General features: G+C 38.6%; 1 protein-coding gene across 1 annotated transcript in view; it reads left to right on the top strand.

Moving 5' to 3' along the window:
* The window catches only part of LOC139939800 (cyclic AMP-responsive element-binding protein 3-like protein 2), a 31734-nt gene that overhangs the window by 1354 nt on the left and 11217 nt on the right, over positions 1–19163 (top strand). The window contains exons 2-3 of the mRNA XM_071935919.1: positions 17039–17228; positions 18838–19089. Coding sequence (XP_071792020.1) covers positions 17039–17228; positions 18838–19089 — 442 coding nt within the window. The remainder of the gene's footprint in view (positions 1–17038; positions 17229–18837; positions 19090–19163) is intronic.

The following is a 19163-nucleotide window of genomic DNA, read 5'->3' as shown; positions in this document are numbered from 1 at the left end:
GACTAATAAAGCGTAATAGTTGAAATGTCCAATAGTCATAATTGAAATATGAGATAATAGAAGTAACGTCCAACTTCGTCACAGCATCATTGAAACTACCTGCTGCATACTATTTTGTTTACAGTAGAGTGAAACTGAAATTGGTCTGCTATCACATGAAGCTTAAAATGGATTCCAATGCAATCATTTAAAAAAAACAGACAACAACATGCATGGTGTCACTTTTGCCGGTACAGCAAAACCATATTGTTGCATGTGTATGCTGTGTGAAAGTTGATATTTGCTGAGCCATGCAGCATGGTACACACACACTAACACATGGAGGACTACGCCCACTTCATTCACAAGTAAACCTTACCCTACTATTGTATCTATGGGAACCTTGCTTTTCAATAGCACTTGTTGAATAATGAATTCTAGGATCTCCTCTCACGCATGGCTAGCTGTGAAAACGTTAGACTGTGAATCAGGCGCTTTCTTCAATGGAGGGTGAACTCCCCATCAAACTATTTCCGTTCATTGTTGTGTGCGAATTTTGAACAAAGTTTTTTGGCACCGGCTTCTGTTTGACTTCCTGTGAACTGAATTCAGTATTTTGGGTCAAGGTGGAGAGATTGAATAAAGTGACCGAAACTGAGGGACTGCTTGTTAAATTTATCAAGTATATATGTATTGGAACTTGCTGTAAAAATTTAGGAAAGGGAGAATCCTTTTATTTAGATTTATAATGTAGTTTTACATACGCTGTAGGACATTGTTTGTGTTTTTAAAGGTTGTATGATGTGGCAATGTCCTGTTCTAGTGTTGATAAAATATTATATAAAAATCTTTACTCCAAAATCCTTTCATATCCAATTGCCAAAATGAATGAGTCTGAAGAACTGGGGCCAGTAGGCCTAAATAAGAAAAACATTATCAAAGGGTCAGGCATTCTATTCCAGGCCACACACTTGCCCAACTGCCTATACTCTGTCAGTGTTTTAAAGTGTTGATTTATGTACCTGGCAACGTCAGAAAACCTTGTTTCTGATGCTGATTTTAAGAGATGCTACTTCAGGAAACTCCCCATCTAGAACTGGAGCAGTTTGTTATGAATAGCAGGATGTGGTTTTAAACGCTTCAGTTTTATAGCATTTAATCACATGTTGTGGAATCCTTGGCCAGTTAACTAGCAGTATCCGCTGTGTGCGTCTACTAACCATCGTTCAACTTGAAGTTGAGATGACAAATTTATCAATAACGGCAATGCTTTTATTTTATTTGGTCAGTAGTTAGTGCACTGTTGTATGAAACTGATTACATATGTTTCTCCCATCCCAGCCAGTGATGCATAGCTCTACTGGGGGAAATTATTCACACACATCAGCGGCAGCATACATACTTTTAAATATCAACTTGTCATTCTTGGACCCAAAATGTATTCTGCCTGGTATGGTCAACTCTTAAGTTTCAATTTATAGTTTATTTACTTGTACTTCACTTTGATATTTGTCCAAGCCACACAACTTGAGCGAGCGTGAGTTTCGATTGTTCATTTGAACCTATTGCATTTAAATCTACAATGTAATCCATTTAAAGTTGATGCAATGTACTTCAAGCTCTTAAAGTCGATTGGGAAACTTCGAAACATTGAAACTTGTTCATATTCCACAATTTAAACTTGGTATTAAACCTACAGATACCTAGAAAATTGTGGCTGTGTTAGCCAGAGGTGTGTCTGAGTGTCTTTTAGACACCCTGTTTTAGATTTGGATTTTCATGAACAAGTATTATGTATTGTAAATGAGCAATATGTACACCTAGTTTTTAAATACTCAGGAAATTTGGACACCCATTTACCAAATCCTGGCTAAAATATTGGTGGCTGACACTTGATGTCCTCAAACCAAACTTGTACCAGTCAGTGTCCATGAAACGTGCATTCACCCGATGTACCGCCAGTAGTTCTCGTTTGGTTGATACAAAGTTAGTAGGCAGTAAGTCTGACTGACTGACTGACTGAGAGTGATTGTTACCAATGAATAGGAGTGAAGTTTCTATTATCGACACACCCATCCCATTCAATTGGTTTCTCATTCTCTGTGAAAGCGCTTGTGCTTTCTGTCTGGCAGGGGTTACGTCATTGAAGATACTTTTTTTCTGAAGGGGTTGGACCAAGATGCTGAGTGTAAACGAAGACTGCAACTTGGCAGAAAATGTTTCAAATAGTGTGTTGCAATGTTAAGTCTAGTAATATGCTCTCTTTGGTTTCATCAAAACCCTCATATTTAACTGCTATTGTCTCCATGCCCTTGGTCATTGCCTTGGTGCTCTTGAAATGCTAGTAGAAATTTAGAATTTCCTCATTGGGTGTCCTTTACTAAGGAGAAAATGTCTTGGTGCACTTGCCCTTTCATAACAAAGCATACAGGCCTGATGTGTTGTACTGGTTCAAGAAAGCATCTGTTTGTTTGCAAGTATAATAATGTGGTGTATTTAGTTTTTACATACCAAGACTTGCCTCAATCATTATTGTGGTGACAGGACTACCTAGTACCATTTTGTTTGAATTTGGTTTCAAATTATTGACATTCGGTTGCAGTTCGTTTTCATTTCCTGTTTGCACTTGGGGTGCAATGTCTAATAGAATTGACTGGGTAGGGTTTCAAGACCATGCTGGCATGTTCAATGTGCTGAGTATTGTTTTAAATAAGTAACATATGGTCCGGCTACGTAGTGGTGTGTGGGAGGGGGTTATATGACATAGTGCTTTCTGAAATGAACCATTCATTCAGACTTTGTTGATCTGTGAAATCATTGAGCAGGGAACTAACTACTGAAACTTTTATTGAAAAGTCAGTGTCGATATTGTTTCTTACAATCTAAGATTGTGTAACTGATGATGCATTTTAAATTGTTTCCATATAGCCTACTTTAAAAATAACAGCCTGTAAGCATAACAATGCTTAGAACAGAAAAAGTATTGCTTTGAAACAGAAACAGGTTACCAGCCAGAGTTAACATTGTTGTAAATGGTACCCCACTTATTTTTTGCTTAGCAAAGAAATTTGACAAGTGGTATTTTCTGCTTAACAGCTTTATGGAATCATGCACTGGACATAAAGTTGAACTTTAAGATTGGAACTGCTGCAAAAATTCATTCAAATAAACCATCTTTCTGTGTTACTTATTAATTAAATCAAAACTAAATCATGTCTTAATTAAAGTCTGACACTCCTGGACACCATGTGTGTGAAAATTACGAAGTAAATTTGTTGGTGGTAAAATGGGCGCTGTGAGTTCCCACAACTCAGGCCCCGAAATTCTAGCAAGGGGTTTACTGCTGCTACCGAGTGTTGGCTTTCTGCAAGGTAATCAGATTCCAGCTAGGGGGTCAGATTCCAGCTAGGGGGGTCAAGGATCCTGGGTCGCATGAGGTCAGGAGACCTTACTGGTTGGAGGTTACACTGTTTGATCGCAGAGCGAGGGTTTGATGTGGTACACCTTGAGAAAATCAAACCACTGAAATATCATATGGTGGTTTCATCATCCTTGTGTCAGTTGGGGTTTTGACCCAGACAGGATGAACGGCAAACTGTGGATGTCAGCATGAATGCTCTCTGCCAAGAAGTTTCGGGGAAAATATTGAGGTTGTCAAAATATTATTTGATCTTGTTTTCATGTGCAGACATTTTGTTAAGTGGCGAATTTGAGGTGATGTTTTGGGTGGGTACAGTGAAGGTTACACTTGATTTTGTTTCAACAAAAAATTTGGGGGAAATATATTGAGCTTGTCAAAAAAGTAGCTGATCTTGTTATTTGTTGAGTGGTGAATTTGAGCATAGAGCTATGATTTGAGGTGATGTTTTTGGTGGGTACAAAAAACAAAATAGTCTGACTCTGGGACTATTGAGTGGGCGGAACATGATTGGAAATTAATGAGCCATAAAATGAAATGATGTGCACTGCATGTGTTATGCCTGAAGGCCTGATTCTTTACACTACAAAGGCAAATAATGGGATTGGATTTATGTTATCTCCTTTAAAAATCCTTGTGTAGAAATTTAAAATTCTCTCACAGAGGTGCCCCTCCCCCCCAAAAAAAAAAGTATTGGGGTTAAAGTTAAACACTTCAAGTTCAGACTTGTTTTCAATATAACTTCTTCAAGATAAGACTTTTTGTATTAAGCCCTACCTGTGTTCATATTTTTGTGGATTTGACTTGGGTTGGTAATTTCCTGTAGTGTATGCAGTTGTGTTTTCCTACGGTCAATATGTGTGAAATACAAAATAAAAAATCAGCACAAGTGACTTGGTTTGAGAATTTCCTGTAAACTGTTTTCCTATGGTCAATGACTGTGAAATTTCTAACAAAAGTCAGCGCAAGTTTAGACTTTTCTATACATCACAGCATGGTATCATTAAATGGATGAATTAACAAATTACTGAAGTTGTGAACCCTGTGAATGAAACCAAAACTAAGGATACTAGATCTCCATTGAGTTTTTGACCCTCCAGCAGCCAGCCTGAATAGGAGATCCCTTTTAGGGTGGGAACCAAAGACTTGTTTTGATGACTAAACCATCATGTCTAGCGAGAGAGAAAAAAAAAGTCACCTCAATTTAACCTTGCTTAAGATTAAGGTCACTGATGACCTAGCTTGCTAAAGACTGCTGATTATTCATGATAATGATGCACTACATTTAGTCCAGGGGACAGTAAAACTTTGGTTGTGGAAGTTCAATCTCAAATTGTTTTGTTTATAAATTTCATTTTGGTCTTATATTGTACAAGTACAATCTGTATTTTCTAAGTTGCGTTTGGGGGTATTTAAAAAAAAAAAATTCTTTTTTTAGAACCACTTTATAAGGAGAATAATGCACAATATGGGGATGCGTGCTACTCATAGGTAGGACTATGTGGTTATATAAAAAAACTTAAAAACAAAATTGTTATGTGTTGGACTTCTGATCGCGGTTTTCAAGGGAACAACAACACCTAGCCTTTGAAAGCCTTTGAACGCAATCATTCTTGAAGTTCGTAAATTTTTGTTTTGGGCACAAGAACAATCACAGATGAAGTGTGGAGTCCCAGGCCTGGAGGCCTCGTCTTTGCCTTAGTGCCCCTTCAGAAGTTTCCCAAAGACAGTTTCCATTTTCCAGTAGAAGTCAAAATTTAAAATGGCCTTGCACCTTTAAAGATCAGGCTTGAAGTTTCTGGCATGTGTACATGTAGTTCTGGACCATTCCCATCAAACTTGAATTGTTTAACATATTAATGCCTATTTGTCTAGACAGCAGTCCTGGCATGTGGTTTCGACCACACTGGTCGGATTTTGTACACACATGGTGAAAACACGGTGTTTCGTTGTTTGAAGGAAGTTGAAATTAAAGAGGGATGAGGATTCATGAGCAGTTTTGACACTAAGCCAAGCTATGGACGTCTAGACTTGAAAATTTTGTTTGAATTTTTCAAGATACATACTGTAGTTATTAAAAAAAGATTGGTCTTAATCACAATGTAAACTTTGCTATGATTGAAAGTTAAGTATGGTTCAGAAGTAAGACACACATAGCACCAATTCCCTGTCTTACTTTTTTTTCTTCTTCACAAATTACATTCATTGCATTCATTCATATGTTTGTCTGAAAAAAAGTACATTACTGAAAATGGAAACACCTGGTGTGCCAAATCCGCTCAAAATGCAAATTGAAGTTTTAATTTACAAACATTGAACTTAAAATTCACTTTGGACAAATAATTAACCAATTGATGAAGCCAACTAAGTTTCCTTTATTATATCACAAATAAACGTTTGTAAAACCCAATTCATATCTATGCATAAGGAAACTAAGTTTCCTTTAAATTATTTACAATAAAACAAATAACCGTTTTGTGAAACACAATTCATATCCTGCAAATGTGTACTTCATATATTTTGTAGGAAACAGGAAAATCCTATGTGCAGTGTGTAGGCCTTCTATGTAGTGGGAACAAAATAATTTATACAGAATTCCCTTTTTTCCTAAATGAATACACCTGTGTCCAGTGAATTTTCAATTTGCTGTTTGAGCCGCTTAAGCACACTCCATAGTGGCCCAGCTGGTCAGGCCCGTGTTTGGTTTAGCATTGTTCCCTTTCTATTGATTACAAACGCAAATTGTCTCTTGCGTCAGTTGTGACACTGCTGCCGCCAGCCGGATACAGTGTTGAAAGTTTTAAATGACGTATAAGTACCGAGTAACCAACATGTGTTTGGCCCCGAACCAAATCCCAGCCGCATACAAATAACGCCGGAGACAAAAGACCCGATTATGGAAAAGGTGCAAACACCAGAACATGTGCGTACGTTACAGTAACTATCACACTCAACCTCCATTCTGAAATCCATTTGTATAATTAGATATTTTTGCGTTTTTGAGATGGGTATTAAATTACAAATAATACATTGATTTTCAATTCATCTTTTGAACATTTAATGAGGGCGCACGTTTGAATTTTATACCATGAATATTAAAACCACAACAACATTAAACACTTAATGTTTGAAAAGTGGATGTATACCTTTTCCAGTGGTATTGAGGACACATGTAGAACGAGTTGTGGATAAGCGTAGGGCTGGAGTGTGAAGGTGGTTGAGATGTGCGATGCGTAGAGTCAGAGTCCATGCTTAATTGAGTCTCAATGGAACTGATCAGCATTAGGTGTGATGGAAGTGAACATGAATTGTGCTCAAGTTTGACTGCAATCAGGCCAGATACTTCACTGAGGCAACGAAGGCAATTTTTGCCTCCGTTCCCCCTGGTCATTGAGTTGAGGCCCTTGAAAAAATCCAGTAAAAATGTGCAATTTCCTCTAAGGGGGTGTCTTTAAACAAAGAGAAAATGCCTTGGTGCCCTTGCCCTTTCAAAATCGGAGCATACAGGCCTTTGCAATATCCAGACATTAAAAACGTAATTTACGTGTTTGTTGAGTTACTTGAGCTGGTTTATAACTGAAGTGCAAACGAACTTAATACTGCAATTGACTTCACACAATTAACATGAAACTTGGGTACTGGCTGACTGTTCTACACGCCTGTATGGACGGCCTTCCCCTTGTGATAAAGCTAATTTCCAGGCTTGGTTGAGGTACCATGGCAACTGATCATGCTAAATAGCGTGCTTATTTATTTTTTGTTGTAAAAACAGAAGATGTCCCTTCATCGATCCCCTGAACGAAGAATCCATGCTAGATAAGATTGCCTTGTAAAAAGCAACCATTTTTGGGTGCATTTAAAATAACATTATGCCTACATGGTAGGATTTGTCAACATGCCTCTAGTATGTTGCTGGCTAAAGCATGAGCCTTGGTTCGGTTGAAGCAAGATATAAAGTCTTTCCTCCATGTTTGAAGAATCAGCGTCCACACCTTAAAAGAGGGATTCTATATTAAAAAAGAGCGATCAGTTGAGTAAAAACATATATGTATTTATGTCTCTAGCTTGTGGAAAGTGCTCACTGTTTGGTCACCTTTGTAAACAAATTTTTCTGGGAAGTAATTTTGGTTTGGAAGAAATCCAAAACCACACCTCTTGAGCATCTGCTGGTATCACAATTAAAGGTCCCAAGGTGTCTTGCAAGACTGGAATTTCATCTTTGAGAGGGCAAGGCCATTTACATTCTTTTTGCAAAGGGCACTTCCATTTAAAAAGATTCAAGGATGTTGGAAACTGTTGAGGGGGCACCGATGCCAAGATAATGGGCAACAGAGGCATGACCTCCTTGTAATTCCAGCCATGTTCTTGAATGTTTTAAAAGCATTACAAATATACCTGGTTAGTCTCAATGTTGTGGAACTTTTTGCGAAGTGTGTAAGAAACATCTCAGGGTGGTTGAAGAACATCTTAAAGAAACATAACTTGAGGTTTTGTCAAGCTTTTAGCTTCCACACATACTTGTGAAAATCTGTGGAAGAGAGGAGTCAGGCATGAAGTTGATTTGGGATGGTGCTTTGAGGTTTTTTTTTCAATCAGGATTAGTCCAGGATTGTTGTTTCCCTGGATTAGATCAGTGATTCTTAATCCCATGTCAAAAGTTTTCTTTTTCCTTTGGTGCCAATGAAGTGGAAAGGGTTGCTGGTGAATGGGTCAAGTTGAAAAGTAGGACTGGACTGATGGTTTAGAAAATCAATATGGTTTAGGGTGGAATGTACGGTTGGCTTAACCTGAAAGGGGGACCACCAATAGGCAGTGATTTGCACAGCCTTATTTCCATGGTCAGTATCTCCAGTTTTGGTCAGGAGCTAAATCCCACTGTTTTGTATTGCGGTTTGGGGAGATCCCTTGATAAAAGCCCTTTCACTTTTGTGTTCTGGAAAATCAATATGGTATGAAAGCAGCACTTGGTAACTGTCTGCTAGAGCATCCACAGTTTAACCACATGAATTAATGGAGACTGTGTGAATTCGTCTTCAGACCAGACTTTTGTCATTGAAGTGATAGAGTTCACTAGTTGTTAGGTCTAGAAGAGAGAAAAAAAATGGTTTTCCCAAGGACCAAATTTCATGCTTGAAAATAACTAGGACAATTAACTGGTTTGTTTTCTTACTTGACCGAATCAGAGTAGTTGAGGTTTTTTATGAGAGGAATGCTACAATGTAGGGTTAGACCAGTGATAACATGAGTATTTTTTGCCTTGGATAGGGCGAGTTAGTCTATGAAAAATGTTTGAAACCGTTTGTTATGAAATGCATATGGTTAGAAAGATGTTTTAAAAGTAGAATCCACACAAAAATGCCTCGAAATTGCACAGTTTTCCTTATATGTGGTGAACTAGCACAGCATGTCATTTATAGAGTCAAATTTTTGACTCAACAAAATGGCCGGCCGTGTTAGTTCGTAAAATAAATGGAAAACCATGCAATTTCGAGGCAGATTTGTGTGGATCATTTCATTCTACTGTTAAAACATCTTTCTAACCATATGCATTTCATAACAATTGGTTTCAAACACTATTCATGGACCAACTCGCCCGATCCAAGGCATCTTGTCCCTTTAACCCAACCCACCACCATTATCTGCAGAGAGTGACCCTGGGTGCATTATGAAGAGTTGGTTACACTTACAGTTGATTCTGAGGTCAAATATCCAAGTTGGGCTATTCCAGAGATTGATTTACAACCTATGGTTGTTTTGGAGTTTGAAACCTGATACCAAACTTTTATTTTGTTTCATAAAATAGCCACCCTTCAAAGCCGATATTATTAACACTTGTTCTTTTAGTGTTGCACTGAAGTTCAAAGTCAATGATAGGTTGTTTACAAATTCCAAAATGACTTTTGTTGTTACCTCAGAGCAGATAAAGAATTTCTTATCTTGATCATTGTTAAACAATAAATAGGGTAAAACAGTTAATAAATTCTTACCTTTTTTTATAAAAAGACTAAATAAATTATTAATATTATACTAAAGTTGTATAATTTTTACTGATAGATTAGACAATCTAAATGCACCTCGGTATAGACCTTGGCTTTCCTTGATTTGTCACCTTGAAATTGCTTCATGATGGGAACGAAAATTTCCTAAAGAATAAAATGAAAAACATCAATATCAACCAGGTTGCTCATCCGTTCGGAACACAAGTTAAAACTCAACACGCACATTTATTGTGCAGTATCAGCGAAGAGAAAAGACTGTTTAAAAAGGGTGTTGGCTTGAAGGTTGTTGTGATTTTTGTGTATTGTAGTGTAAAAACTCTGCCACTCCCATTTCTATGGGTGCATACCATAGCTACTTCGGTTGACTGGTCCACTAGTTCTGGGTGGTTGCTGTGTTCATTCTGTGTTGGTGATGAAAACAAGTCCCTGGTCTTTCAGAAGAGTCCTCTGTCTGCCGTAGTGTAATCCCTTTATAATACACAGCTAAAGGTAACCCCTTGAGCTTGTTTGAGCATCTTTAGTTGCTTATCCCTCAGGGTTAATCGCCCTGGAATCTCCGAGAAAGGGGTGGGGTCTGAGTTTACTCTGGAGTGGTGAATGGTTGTCAGGAGAATGTTTGCTTGAGATCTGGGTATGTGCTGCGTTGAACCTGTTATCAGATGGAATGTGCTTGGATGGATTGGTTGAAGTGTGAGGCAGCTTCAAAAGATTGCAAGCAGAAAATTTGAAAAACAAACCAGCCAGTTATAACAACCAGTCAGAAATCTAATGGTCTATCTGGCTAGTTTAGTGTTGAAAAGCTTTCATCCCCATTTAATTTTGAAAGATCGACACGGTGAAGAAGGATGGACTAGTGAGGTGACAACTTAAACCAGTCTTGCTGGCCAGTCTTTATAAAAGTTCAGGGCATTCCAAACCCTGAGAATATACCTCACTACAGTACTTGTCCTTTTAAAGTTGTGCGCTTCCCTCCGATATGGTCTACAGGGTATTTAGGCCTATTAATTTGAAGCTCACGTTGTGATTTGAAATGATGTGTACGAATCGGCCAGCCGTGGCACTTAATGGACAATTTAAACAGAATAGTTTTAACGGAAGAGTAGTTTTGATGAATAGTTAAAGAGGGATTCGGGTGTAACTACTGTCTGGCAATATTTTTCGGTTTGGTGCATTTTGTGAATCGTGTTATTGGCAAATGTTGATACCCAAAATTCTGTCTGTCTGTCTGTCTGTCTGTCTGTCTGTCTGTCTGTCTGTCTGTCTGGAAATATTAATTGAAATAAGGGATCTGATCTTGTTTTAGAACAAATTGTTGTTAAACTCGGTGTAATAGTTCATGCTATTTTGTGAATAGGAGGTCTGATCGCAAAACTTTTTTTCTGATTGCCTTGATAAGTTTTTAATCATGTAGCTGATGGTCAGTGCATAAGGAAAGGACCACAGATCATAGTCTAATTTATCAAGTGTGCTTTTCTATACTGCAAGTTCTAAATCCGTTCTCAAGGTGACTCCTTTAAGTTCCAACACCCCTATGTTCTTAAAACCCTATGTTCCGAGAACCCCTGGTGATTGGCATGCTTGGTACGGTTTAGGGTTGTGTAAGGGTAAGGAAAATACAAAAGTGGTGTTTGAACTAGTGTTTGAACATCTAGGTGTGTGTGAACATTGGTGTGAAACTATTACCAATACCTACATAAACATTCCTTAAATTTGTCAAAGCTTTCCGATTGGAGTTTTTTTTTGTAAGATAGTAAACAGGCCCGATCCTTCACTGAGGCAACATGCTTCTATGCCCCCTCATTGCCTTTGTGCCCTTAAAACACTCTTTACAAGATTGCAATTTCATCATAGGGTGCCCTTACCAATGAGAAAATGCCTTGGTGCCCTTGCCCTTTTCAAAATCGAAGCATACAGGCTTGAGTAAAGCTCTAAAGCTACTGTTTGTATATTATAATATCCATATAACAAGTGATTACTATGTTGATTGTGAAATAGAGGACTCTAATCACCATTGTAGATAACAAAAAAAAGTATTGTCTTGAGGAGTCCTAAGTCCACTGCGAGTACAATGGGGATTGTATTCGCTGTGTTATTGTACTTGTTTGTCATTTTAGTTACAAACCTTTTCGGATCATGTGATGGTATGGGACCCAATATTTTGACTAGGGCTACATGTTTGCTTACAACATCTGTGGTCACTTCCGAGAATAGTACCAAGTCATGAACTGTTCATCAAGCACATTCTTCTTCATTTGTATTACAAATTATGCAAATTTTATGCGAGTATGTAGCTCATTTGCATCTGATTTACATTGAATCATTGATGGAATTTGAGCAAAGATCATGGGCTTGGATCATGGTCGTATAGCACAGACTGTGGAGAACTTTAGTTGAACACTGTTCTGTTTAACTTCTTGTTCGCAAGGGTTTTTATCAGAGGCTTGATTATAAACATGTTTAGAGCACAGACTCAAGTTAGGCCGTGTCCGAACGGCGACTTCGGCTACAGCTATGGCTAGATCGCGCGCGTCTGCCTATTCTTCAACAGACGTAGCTGTAGCCGAAGTCGTCGTTTCGGACACGGCCTTACATTCAGAGAAATAGAAAGTTGGTACTCCAACTCAAATGTCAAATAGTCTTGTGATGAATGCAGTTCAAGTGAGGTTTGAAGCTTTTAATGAAAATTTAAATTCAAATCATGTGTGCATGAGGTCCCTGTTTGCCCTGACTCAGATTAACTGATCATGGGCCGTGTTGTGATTATGCGCATCTCAAGTAGCCACTGTTTCCATCAAGTTTTGAAGCGTTCATGGAGGCCGATGGATTTCGCAAAGAACAAGGCATATTAGTCAATCGCTCACATTCGGTCAACTTGGCAAGATTGCAGCGATTGTAATAAAACACACATTTAAGTTAGTTGTAGTAAACAAAAGTCATTTCACAATATCTTTCCTTATTTCATGGATGGGTTTAACAGAACAAGTTTGCCTGAACACCAAAAATCAGGGTCGGGTCAGGAAACTAGTAGATCTGTCTTTGGTCGCCAGTGGTAGTAACCAAGCACTCGGTGCAGGTTCTCCGATTGTATTCAACTTGCTCTCTTTTTTCAAAACCAATGGTGAATTAATTTTACATTGATTACAAAAACAGTTGTTGTTCTACACTCATGGTATGTCTTGTTTTCCCCCAAGTGAAAACAAAAAATCTAAACATGTGGTCAGGTCAGGTGAAATCCTACCATCTGATTATTAACAATACATTATTCACCCCCCCCCCCTCCACTTCAACCTCAGCTGAGTTGAGGTCACACTATTTCCCTCCTGGGGTTTCCTATTGGCTGTCGCGGTGACCTCGATGGATCACATGACCTTCAGCAAGTTGGTAACAACATGCTGACAATGCAGCATTGTGTCCATGGTGTGATCATGGGAAAGAAATATGGGTAGTGGTTGTTGAAATACCATAGAAATTTCTGGCAATGATTCAAAATAACTGCAGACAACTTATTCTCAAGACTGCAGGACTTTTTAAGAAGATGAATTCACAGATTATTTTGGATTCCTTTTATTTGTAGGAGCATGGAAACCAATATTGATGTTCCATTTACAATTTTGTGCTTAATTGATCTGATATTATTGGGCAAATGAGAATGTAAATGAGTTCTTTATGTTCACATAGTGTGATCACTTTGCAGTTACGTGCCAAGTTAATTGTATTTTGTCGCCTAGATTCTTTTCAGAACATTATTATAAATTGGTTCTGGAAATGAGAAGTCCCGCTCCAAATCGATATTTGAAAAGGAAAAAATTAATCAAGTTGATTTAGGATGAAACAAAATTAATCATCAACTCCAGAGACTTCCGCTCTTCTGCTCATGAATTCAGTTTTCACTTTCTCTTAGTATAACTCTTGTTATAACAATGTCACTGGGACTGGTCTCTTTATAACAGGAAAAACATAAAACACAAAGTAGAAATGTGATTTGGGACTTCGAAATGTACTCTTCTTTGTAAGCAGAACCTCCTCTCTTTAGACTTTATAAACAGCCAACTGTATAGACTGAACTTTAGTTGTTAATGTATGAGGTACGTATATCTTTCGGTTTAACATTATTGATCCAAAAAGAGCACAAACAGTTGACGCAAGCGATTTGGAAATTTAGTAAATGCACTCATAAGTAAATGTTGAAAAAGAGGGAAATTTGGCATAAACCCAGATTGTCAGAGGGGAACATCTGTGGACTTACTTTATCCTTGAAAATGTTCATTTTGTACCGCCTTCATGTATTTATTTCAATGTTAATCATCTACCTGTTTATGCACAACCCTTGTTTGAAAAATGTTGGTTAATTTTTATGAATATGGTTCATTGACTGTGTATCAGATATCTGCTGGTACATAACTGTTTTTATTGTCTTTATTTTCAATTCATGACTGGGCACCGACTGTAATCTTCATTACTGGTGTCCTGTGTGGGAATTTATGTAACCCCTGTGAAAAAAATGGTACATTCCAATCCAATCCTTGCAACAGGTGTTTGCCCAGCTAGTCATGGGAACCGCTTTACCATGTGGAATGTTCCATAGAGAAAAAGGGGTGATGGGTTGGTAAAGGACACTGATAATTGAACTCCCTGTGTTCCAGTATTACTTCTCAGGGGGGCCACAAATTGAATGTCACAATAAGATCGCTGACTTTACGGAAATGGTCTTCATCAGGCCTGATACTTCAAGGAGGCAATGCAGGCAATCGCCTCCATGCCCCCTGGTCATTGCCTTGGTTCCCTTGGAAGTGCTACAGTAGACATTTACAATTTGAAATTGTAAATTTGTCCTCATAAGATGCCCTTCACCAAGAAGAAAATACCTTGATGCTCTTGCCATTTTAAAACCAAGAATAAAGGCCTGCTACATACTAGTATCATACACGTAGCCACATATTTTGTCAATTGCGGATTTATAGTAGTCCACTGTTTATAAATTGAATTCCCATCCATTACCAACAACATTTTTAAAGTGAGTTTTGATCGGTTCATCAGTTAGTTCGTTCGTTTGTCATGTTTTTAATATTTCATTAGTATATTGTTGTTATACTGATGAAAGAGTATTGGTTTTAATTATTAGTGTTCTTATGAGTTATGATATTTTGAAGTGGAAGTAGAACTTTAGCAGTCGAGACTCTTGTCTCTGTGGTTGTTCAAATATACATGCCAGATGTTAACAACGCGACAAAAATAATTGGTATTCTAACCAAGGAAGCTGTTATGTTGACTTTCTGTTTAATTAAACGAAGCATCTGTTGTTAAAGGGGCTGTCTCATTGCTGTGAGTTGGGCAACTTTATCATATGCCAATCATTCATGAATATGCAAAGTAAATTTTGTAAAATTGTTGATGTCTATGATACCATCCAAACTTAGTGAAAAATAGTGATTTGACAAAATTTATTCATGATTTTTTTTTAAAGAATTGCCTCTCCGTGAACATTGTGACAAGATGAAAGGCAAACAAAACAAATGATAATTTTTTATTTTCATTTATCCCGCAAAAGAAATTAACTTGTGTGTCTTTGCCTTTGCAAACAGAAACTATAATGTGCTTTGCACGACTCTCAGCCAATGATAATAGGCAAGAACACATTTTGACTTGACATAGTCCCTCCAGCATTTCTCTTAGAAGCTCAGAGCATTGTAGCGAGTCTATGTATAGCTTAAGACCTGATGTATTGTTTCTATGGCGACTACCAATTACTTTAGATCCTTATACATGTGTAGAGATCGACCCGCAGCGTTTGGAAAGTAACATCTATTCGAACCTTTGTGTACTACACTTCCTCTCCTTTGACTGTAAAGAGCGGCCACCTCCGAAACTAATATAACCAGAAAGGAAGTTGTTTGATACATTGTGTGTCTGAAACATGCTTAATCAACATATAGGGCAGGTTCATATACTGCATAGCTTATGTAGGATCCACATTCCAGACTCAGTCTGTCTGGAAAGTCACCTCCTCTGATATAGAATGTAAAATATTCCGGGGAGGATTAGAAAGTAGCGGTGGGACAGCGCTGTGGCAATCAACATGGGTCTAAAAATGCACGGGACATGTGCTTAAAATAGGTTGCCTTTTCCTGGTTAAGTAAGGGGTCGTGTTTCCTTATGAAGGCTAGCCGAAATGTTGAGACCAACTATGACTAATAACCCACTCAGCTGCAGTTCAGTTGTTTTTAACGAGACTTCATCTTGAACCATTAAGCGACTAGTCCCAGCGGATTTCCTACCTCCCTAGGTTGAACTTAATTAGCAGGACAGTTCTTGTTAACTAAAGTAGTCTGGCCAATCTTCTTGGTCAAACCATAGCGAAAAGTAAAACTATCTTCAATTTAACTCTTCATGGGTTTGTGAAGCCGTGTCTGACTTGGTGATGGAGGTATATTCTACCTCCATGGGCTGACTCACCATCGTGCATTGAAGTACTTAACAAGCAACAGCCATAGCTGTATCTATAGTCACCATTTGGGATAGGGCATACCTCTGACTGTTAATATACCCCAGAGGAAAGAACATCCAGGAGGTAGTTGTGGTTGAATTTCTTGGAAATGCTACAGGCTTGAATACCAGGTACACACCAGCTTGCTGGACACTGGAAATAGTTCTGGCAGTCAACTATGGGTCAATAGCTTCATCAGGCCTATACACTTCGTTGGGCAAGGGCACCAAGACATTTTCTCTATGGTAAAAGGCACCCTATTTAGATAATTGTAAATTTCTACTGTAAGGGCGTCAAGTCAATGACCAGGGGGCATGGAGGCAAGCCCCTTCCTTGCCTCCATGAAGTGTCAGGCCTGGCTTCATGGTCAGAAAACATAATCCATGAACTACTTTCAGTGTCCAGCCAGCAAGCTGTTGTTTCCCTGGTATTCTAGCCTGTGGCATTTCCAAGGGAGCTGCTACAAGTGTTATGCAACAACCCTGCATCCCTGGTTATCTTGAAACAGATGCCATTAAACTATTAGCGTACTTTATGTAATCAATGATAAGGATGTCTGGTTCTGAATTGTGGATGTGTGGGTGGAACTGAAGACCAAATGGGAATGGGAAATGCCCAATGCCAATGACCTATCCAGTACATATCCACATAGTATTGTTCTATACATACTTAATGATGATGTTTACTTGTGTTATGGAGAATCATTCATTGCTGATTAGGGTTATTGTTTAATGACTAGCCTTTGTGAATTGCTCCATGTTTATACTAAACCACAGATCCCCATGCTTATCTCTTGTTTTGTGTAAATGCATAGTATGTTTTGAATGAAGGTGATGCATTTTATGATGATAGTACATTTCTACCTCCATGCCTCCATGGTACATGTATTGCATAGTCTTGGCCAAAGACGGCAGTAATCAGTAGTGGATAGTGTACTGTGCTCGCTGTAGATAGCGCGCCCTCTCATGGCATCAATTAACCAACTTGACTGGCTCTCACTAATGATGGTGGCTCGTGCAAGGGTTCTATGGATACAAAATCATGTGCACAATAAAGGAAAGCAGCTGCAATGAACGATTATCCATTTCTCTGTATCAAACTCCATTCAAATATTCCCCTCAAACTTATTTACCAACTCTCGTGTCTCTTTCATTACAGCCTCTATCAGAACAACTGGTGGACGTACAGAACGACAACTGGTTCAACACTCTCTTCGACGACCCCATGCTCTGTGACAAGCACTTTGGAGCACCCTCACCGACCCCTCACATCCAGACAGAACACAGTTACAGCCTGAGCTCGCTCAGCGAGCCTGGCTCTCCTGTATCAAGTGGCTATAATGAAGAAGGTGAGTGCGACTTATCAGACCAGCCAACGATTTCACCAAACTCCTAACTTAGGATTAATCTTAGGACCAGTTTAGTTCCGTATCCTAATACATAGGACGCATTGAATCCTTCCTAAGATAGGACGGGTTACTCGTCCTAACTCGAGTTAGGATTAATCCTTGCGTTTCATGAAATCCGCTTCTGAGCGTTTTGCAATACAGTGCGCCCTCTATAATCTGTTCTTGGATAGGCAATTTTTCATTGAGGTTTTTTTTTAGAACCTTGATAGTGGCTGGCATTCACAGGCCTAGAATTACACGCATGCCACAGAGCCAATGGCCTCCGTTGCCCTGGGTCATGGCCTTAGTGCCCCTCCAAATGTTTCACTGCATGCATTCACAAGCCACCCCAAATGTTTCACTGCGTGCATTCACAAGCCACCCCTTAATGTTTCACTGCATGCATTCACATGACACCCCAAACCCCACCATCAAGGAAACATCACTTATGTAATTTCCTGTAAATTTGTTTGCCCTGACCGCATTTGAACTCTGAACGAATACCCGCATGGGTGCTGTGTGAGGACCAACAGCTTGTTGACCTTGCCCAATACACTCTGAAAAATAGCCTTTCCTGGACAAACTATAGCAGGCAAATTGTACTAATGTGAATTGTCCATATACTTAGGTATAATACTGGGTGATGAATGTTACGGAACACGGTAACGCCCAGTTTCAGAGCACTTCTTACCCTGTGGAGCCAAGATTAGATAAAGCGCTACCCACAAGAGATTTGGAAATTGATAAATGTAAAATCTAAATAGATACATAATTTTTAGAAGTCCAAGTGGAAACAAAGTGTGTACATTTCATATACTATGGAGAGCCCTCATACTTGCTACCTTTTTACCTACAAGTACAGCAAATTGAAACAGCCTCCCCTAAAATAAATGTTTACTTACAAGATAAGTCATCTGATGTGCTAACAGGTGTTCTTATAATATTTAGAAATGAGAAAATGCGTGTGTGAAGCAGCTGGTTAAGGTATTGGAGCTTTTCTCCACACATGGTACTCCTAAAAGCATTGACCATAAACAAACTTGATGGTGAGAAACACTGCAGCTGTTGCTAGTAAAAACTATTTTAAGAAAAGTTTTTCTCGGAAGTATTATGGTGTAAATAAATGTTCACATTTAGTTCTGATAAACAATTCATGCCAATCGTTTCTCAGGTGTCTGAGTGTTGGTGTCCGTTTGCAATTACTGCCACCAGAGATGTGACTGCTGTCACCTCTCTAAACATTGATTCATTTAAAAATAATTTTAAGGGAAGGTATAGGTTTGGTTATCACTCTTAAAATTAATGGCGATCCAAAATGTTGTTTATTGCCTACAGCAGCTTTTGATAGTATATAAAACATTTTCAGAAAACATTTACTTTTGAAATAATTTGGTTATGTAAAAAATAAATTATGTAAAAAGTCTTTATGGTCATAATTTTGAATCTGAGAAACATTACTACAGTAACGCTTCTCAGACTGTGTATCTATTTCATGTTATTGCATTGGTTGGTTTCCACCATGGTTTGGATGATTCATTCATAGCTACCCTTCTTATCACCCACATCTCAGACGACCTGGACACCTTTGACCTCCCCCTCCTGGACCCCGAGACCAACCAGCCCCTCCTAATCAAGTCAGAACCCATGGACGACCCCATGCAGACTCACTACGTCCTGAAGGAATCGCTCCCCACGCTGGTCCCTGCTCCATCAAGGCAAACCATCGAGGCCAAGCAGACCGTACACCTCAAACCCAAACAGGAAATCATCAAGATCAAACTGGAACCGATGCTGGATTATCAACTGGAAACCTCTTCAATAGGTATGCAAAAAATACTTTAAATATTTCACAAAAATATTCTGAATATTTTGCAAAAATATTCTGAATATTTTGCA

Source organism: Asterias amurensis, chromosome 7, assembly GCF_032118995.1.
Source record: "Asterias amurensis chromosome 7, ASM3211899v1".
In the NCBI taxonomy this organism is placed as follows: Eukaryota; Metazoa; Echinodermata; class Asteroidea; order Forcipulatida; family Asteriidae; genus Asterias; species Asterias amurensis.
The sequence above is the reverse complement of the archived record's forward strand: the minus strand, read 5'-3'. Positions and strand labels throughout refer to the sequence as shown.